General features: G+C 45.9%; 1 protein-coding gene across 1 annotated transcript in view; it reads left to right on the forward strand.

Moving 5' to 3' along the window:
• The first annotated feature begins 2,799 nt into the window (after positions 1-2,799).
• LOC110320855 overlaps positions 2,800-6,419 on the forward strand; it is a 6,556-nt gene continuing 2,936 nt past the window's right edge. The window contains exons 1-2 of the mRNA XM_021196957.1: positions 2,800-2,898; positions 3,951-4,093. Coding sequence (XP_021052616.1) covers positions 2,800-2,898; positions 3,951-4,093 — 242 coding nt within the window. The remainder of the gene's footprint in view (positions 2,899-3,950; positions 4,094-6,419) is intronic.

Raw genomic sequence — 6,419 nt, forward strand, 5'->3', positions numbered from 1 at the left:
ACACAAGCATGAGGACATGAGTTCAATTCCCAGCACTCACAAGGAGGCTCAGCAGCTCAGCAGCTCATGCTTGTAATCTCAACACTGGGGAGATGGAGAAAGATAGATCCCTGGATCTTGTTTGCCAAGCAGCCGAGCCTAATCATTGAGTTTCATGCCAATGAGATATCCTGTTTCAAAAACCACGGCGGATGGCTCCTAAGGGGCAGCACCCAAGGTGGACCTCAGGCCTCCACATTCATGTCCATCCAAGGACCCACACATCCAAACACACATATTGAATGTATACCTGTGTACATACACACACACACACACACACACACACACACACACACACACACGCACATACACACACACAAACAGTAACTTTTTTTATATGCCAAATAGTGAACTTGCCAAGAAAGAAATCGGGGGTGGGGGGAATCCTATTCACAGTAGCTTCACAAATAAAAGCAAAAATAAACTATGAATAAACTTAACCAAGGAGGCAAAGGATCTCCTTAATGAAGCCTTCAATACACTGAGGAAATTTAAGAAGCTACTAGAAGAGTGCAGTGCCCATGCCCATGGATTGGCAGGCATTGGTGGAGCAAGTACATCACAGGGGACAGGCTTTGGGGACCTGTAGTTTCACCCCAATCCAGTCTACTTGCTCTGCTTCTTCATGTAGATGAAAATGTGATTGGCCAGCTCCCTGCTCCTGCCCCTGCCCCTGCCCCTGCCCCTGCCCCTGACCCTGACCCTGACCCTGACCCTGACCCTGACCCTGACCCTGCTCCTGCTCCTGCCATATGGGCTCCAACCCCCTGGAGCTGGAAACCAAGCTAAAGTCTTCGAAAGCTTCCCTTGGCCATGATATTTTATCACAGCCACAGGCGAGTAAGTAACACAGCTCCTATTGGTAACAGAAATGATCAGCAGCGTGAAGAGATGGCCAGCTGTACCTCTGATAAGAAATTCATGTCTTGAATCTATAAATGGAAGTCTAAAAGTTAAATAATTTAAAAGTCATCCAACAAAAGGGCTGGTAAATTAGTTCTCAGAAGAAACACAACGGCCAACACAAGTGGTTTAACATGCTTGGCATCAGGGAAAAGCAAATTAAAACTGTTCTGGGATTCCCTCTCACCCTAGCCAGAACTATCATCAGGAAAACAAACCATGGGGCTGGAGATGTGGCTCAGAGGTTAAGAGTACAGACTGCTCTTGCGTAGGGCTCAAATTAGTTCCCAAAACCAATACTGATGGCCTCCACAGACACTGTACTTAGGTTTACACACACACACACACACACACACACACACACACACACACACACACACTTTATGGGAGAAAAATAAAACAAATGACAAGTCCTGGAGAAGAGATAGGGAGAGAGGGACTTGTATACAGAACTGGTGGGAATGCAAACTAACACAACCATGAAGGGACTCTGTTTAGAGGCTCCTCAGAAATCTGCATGTGGAATTACCTGTGACCCAGCTATAGCACTCTATACTCAGAGGATTCCAAGTCAGCATCCAGGAAGACACATGCACATCCATGCACATCATGCACATCCATGTACATCCATATACATCCATGTACATCCATACACATCCATGCACATCCATGCACATCCATGCACATCCATACACATCCATGCACATCCATGCACGTCCATGCACATCCATGCACATCCATGCACATCCATGCACATCCATTCACATCCATGCACATCCATACACATCCATGCACATCCATGCACGTCCATGCACATCCATGCACATCCATGCACATCCATGCACATCCATGCACGTCCATACACATCCATGCTGAGGGCTATACTACCCAAAGCAGCCAACCTATGGAGCCAGCCTAGATGTCGGTCAACATGAATAGATACAGAGAACGTGGTATGAATACAAGGTGGAATTTTATTCCACTGTATAGAAGAATAAAATTGAGAGACAGAGAGCGTCTCAGGGGAGAAGGAGGAAGGCCAAGATGGAAGCGGATGTGAACCAGCATGGCTCTAACCAGCCACGGGCAGTTATGATATCATAAGGTTAGAATAATTGGGATAAAGCTTTTATCACTATCAATTGGTTCTGAAATTCTTGTGTTGGCACCTTATAAATTGAGAATTTATTGATACATTAATCTGATTGGTTAATTATAAAAAAGAAGAAAATTATGAAATTTGTGGGAAAAAATAGATAAAACTAAAAATTATATGATAAGTAATATAGGCCTGGCAGAAGAGGCTGTGAGAGAGGAAGGAGCCTGAAGGAACAGGGATGGAAAACAAGAGAGAGTAACAGAATATAGATGTTAACAGGAGGGGCTGCTATTTGGGATGGGGGAAAACACAAACGGGGTGGAGGAGGGGAGGACACTGGGAGGGGTGAATGAGACAAAGTATGATGACAAATATGAATGAAAGCGTCACCATTTCTTTGCTAATCAAAACAGACATTTCTTTTTAAGTAAAAGAAAAATGGAGAGTGTCTGTGGACCATCTTCTACCTCCTAGGGTTCTCTCATAACTGACGAGGCCCTTGAAGGTTCTGAGCATGCAAGTTCTTTTACACTCCACAAAGGCTCTCATCCTTACGCTATTCCCCCTCTTCTCTTCTAACTCGTCTCTTTTGCTGTTGTTTGGTTCCTTTTTCTTTTTAAGACAGAGTCTCATATAGCCCAGGCAGTCCTTGAACTCACTCTGTAGCTGACGATGGCCTGACCGCCTGCTCCTTCACCTTCACGGGCTGGTACTGTGTTTGTGTGCCACGGTGCCTGGCTTTCTAGCCATTACCGAAAATGTACAGCCCAGTTGCTGCTGGGTTTAATCTGCAGCTGAGAAAAATGAAGCTTATAAGAGTTAAACTTCCTATCCATTACTGCAGCCTCACTCAGCAGGTAAGAGGGTCTGGCCTCGTGACACTAGGCATGAGGACGTAGCTCAGGTTATCACCAGGACCAGGAGGGTGATGTGAAAGAGTATGGTGACGGACATGAGAAAACCTACCAGAATTCTTCCCTCTGTTTTTACTACAATAATACTGAATATGAAGGAAACTTCACGTGAACCTGTAAGATTTTTGTATTTCAAATTTAAAAATAAACATTGAAAAACCTAGTAAGTTCAGTTCCCTTCTTTTTAAAATTAAATTAACTTTTTAAAGTGTATCACAAGTAAATATCATGCAGACCAAATCTACCCTGTTCTAACACCTACACAGCCATTGGATGGTAGACACCAGGTACCGGTGGATCGGGTATATGGAGACAGAGTTAGCTCCATGAAAGCAGACCAAAGCAGAGATTCTGGGGCTTGCCATTTTATAAGAAACCCCAAAAATGTGGATTTTGGGGCAGGTTTATATCTCTGAAATAATGGTAGATGATAAGTAATATTATACAGACAAAATAAGATAGGCAGGCCAAAGCCCTCATTCCAGTAACAACCTAGCAACGGGCCTTAGCAAGACCTAGACTGAAGCCTCTGGATATGATGGAATCAACTAGGGTTTCCCTAGAAGACGGGGTGGGTGAGAGGGAGGCTGTGGAGGAAAGGCCCAGGTTCACGCACAGATGTGGCTGGGCCATCGAACACCGGAGAATCTGACATCAGCTACACCTATTGCCTTCTCTTAGACCCTTACCTGAAGATGTTCAATAACCCCATGTCCGTGAAAAAAAAAAAACTGTTCACCACCACCCACTTACATCAATTAAGGAGCATTTGATAACAATCAATTAATTGTTTGGAGGAGTAGTGTAAGGACAAGAGCTTTTGTGGAGTGTAAAAGAACTTGCATGCTCAGAACCTTCTAGGGCCTCATCAGTTATGAGAAAACCTTAGGAGGTAGAAGATGGTCCGCCGAAACTCTCTCTTTATCTTTTACTTAAAAAGAAATGTCTGTTTTGACTAGCAAAGAAATGAGATTATTTCCCTCCTTATGTCCTAGCTGATATTTGGCGTAAGTACTTTCAAGCTGATGTTTGCTGCCCTGTGGGAATTGAAAATAGCCTTGATTACAATCTTCACCCTGAACGGAATGGACAGACCCCATGGGGGCACTGCACAGATTGGAGGGGGCGGCCACAGAAAGTACTGAATGGGATGGGTCTATCTGAGACAAAGTCTAAAACATTAAAGCTAAACAGAAGTTCAGATGTGATGTTGCCCGCCTGTAGTTCCAGCACTTGTGATGTAGAGGCAGGAGGGTCAGACGTTCAAGGTCATTGTTGGCTACACAGTGAGTTTAAGGAAAACCTGGGGCACATGGTGAGTTTGAGACTAGCCTGTGCTACATGAGTTCAAGCATCAACGTCTCAAACATCAAAGAGGAGGAAGGAGCACGCCCCATTCTTCCTGTCTTCTTTACTATCCTGGTACTTCTTGTAGTGCTTGAATGTTGTGTGCTGATACAGGGACGCACACAAGTATATGCATGTAGAGAACTGGGTATCTCGGGTGCTTTCCACTTTGTTTATTCTCTGTCTCTGTCGCTCTCTGTCTCTCTGTCTGTATGTGTGTATGTGTGTGTGTATGTGTGTGTGTGTATGTGTGTGTGCATGTGTGTGTGTGTATGTGTGTGTGTATGTGTGTGTGTGTGTGTGTGTGTGTGGTGTGTGTGTGGTGTGTGCACTACTGTGTTCATGGAAGTCTGAGAACAACTCTCAGGAGTTTATTCTCTTCAAACACCCTGTGGGATCGGAGGTGTAAACTCAAGCTATCAGACATGCACTCAAACGCCTCTACTCATTGACTGGTCCTGCCAGGCCTCTGCTTTGTCTACCAAACAGGATTTCTCACTCTTACCTGGAGCTTGCTGATTCAGCTTGTCTGACTGGCCAGCTAGCTAACCCCAAGGGTCAGCCTGCCTCTGCGTCCCCAGCACTGAGGCCACAGACTTTCAGCGTCACACCCAGCTGCTGTGGTTGTGTTTTGGGTTGTGTTTTTTATTTTTATTTATTTTGTTTTTTTTAACATGGGAATCAAAATCATGTCCTGCTTGCCCTGTCCAGGTGTGACTAGCCGAGTTAGGCTGGCAGCCATACTGATCTTTGTTCAAATATAAAGTCCACACTCTACATAGACTGGAGGTTTAGCTAATGGGAGCTACCTCTCTTTGCAAAGCAGTGTTGATTTTTCGTTATTTGTTGAATGAGTTTCCTCCAATGATTGGGTTGACTGGCAGGCTGAGGTGGGGCTTCTAAGAAGGTAAAAGGTACAGAAGTCCCATGTGGGAGCCATAGCTAGAGACCTGGCGAGGGGCCAGGAAAATGCAAATGAATCCTGCTGGTAACCCCAGAATCCACCCTGTGCCACCTGACATAGCTAGAAGCTGCCAGGGAGGCCTATGCCAGGGAATGTGTGCTCATGATACAGTTGTTCTGCCCACAGTCTGGGAAAAGCCAGGGCAGACCAGAGTCCACTGTGTGGACAGCTCTGTGCTGAGATCCCAGGCAGACATTGTGCCTCACTTGCGATCGATGCCTCTCAGCTTAACAGGGTCTCGGGAGATACGGCGAGTGTGTTTTTCTTTCTAATCACAGCTGTTATCAGGCTCCACCTCTAGGAACCTGTGGGTGAACTTGAACTTGGCAAGGAATGAACACTGTCTGAGCACACAGGGGTTACTTGCTGTTAAGTTCCTATTTGGGGCCTTTGAAACGCATCCAGAAAGCTTTTCTTCTCAGGTGTTTGGTTTTCCCAACTAAGGAGAGGCATCCAAGCTCTGATGGTTTAGTAAGGGATGTGGCGCAAAAGCCCCCAAAGGCTGGGCCAAGGAGCTGAGAGCTGACTCTTCCTGATGCCTTCATAAGGATGAAAGATGAGTAGCTGACCACCCCTATGACGCTTCCACAGGGCAGAGATATCCTGAGCCCTTCCCATTCGCTAACACTTAATCTTCACTGCCACCCCAAGAAGCAGGAGCTGCTGCTGCTGGTGCTATTAATAAAGGCGGAAAATTGAAACATAGAAAGTTCAGTAAACTAACCAAAGTCCCAAGCCAGGGAGCAGCTCGTGCAGGCTGTGATGCTAAGCTCTGGACAGCCTGCCCCTTGTCAGGAATCAGACTCGCAGACTGCAGCAGCTTGCACTGTGAGCAAAGGAAATGACAACTGCAGGTGTGCCTGTTTATTTAACCTTTGGACTTGACTTTTGTGACAGAATTTCAGAGGCTCCTGAAGCATGCTCACAGCTCCTCATCCTTCAATGCATCTCCCTGCCTAGGCAGCCAGCTACGGTAGTCACACTTGTAATCCCAGCATTTGAGAGGCACAGGCAAGGGGATTGCCATAAGTTTGAGACCCCTCTGGACTACATAATGAGTTCCAGGATATCCAAGGGTACCTGATAAGATGAGCTGAGAAAGAGAGAGGAAGGGAGGGGAGGGAGACAGAGGGAGAGGGAGAGGGAGAGGGAG

This window comes from Mus pahari, chromosome 4 (genome assembly GCF_900095145.1).
Source record: "Mus pahari chromosome 4, PAHARI_EIJ_v1.1, whole genome shotgun sequence".
Lineage (NCBI taxonomy): Eukaryota > Metazoa > Chordata > Mammalia > Rodentia > Muridae > Mus > Mus pahari.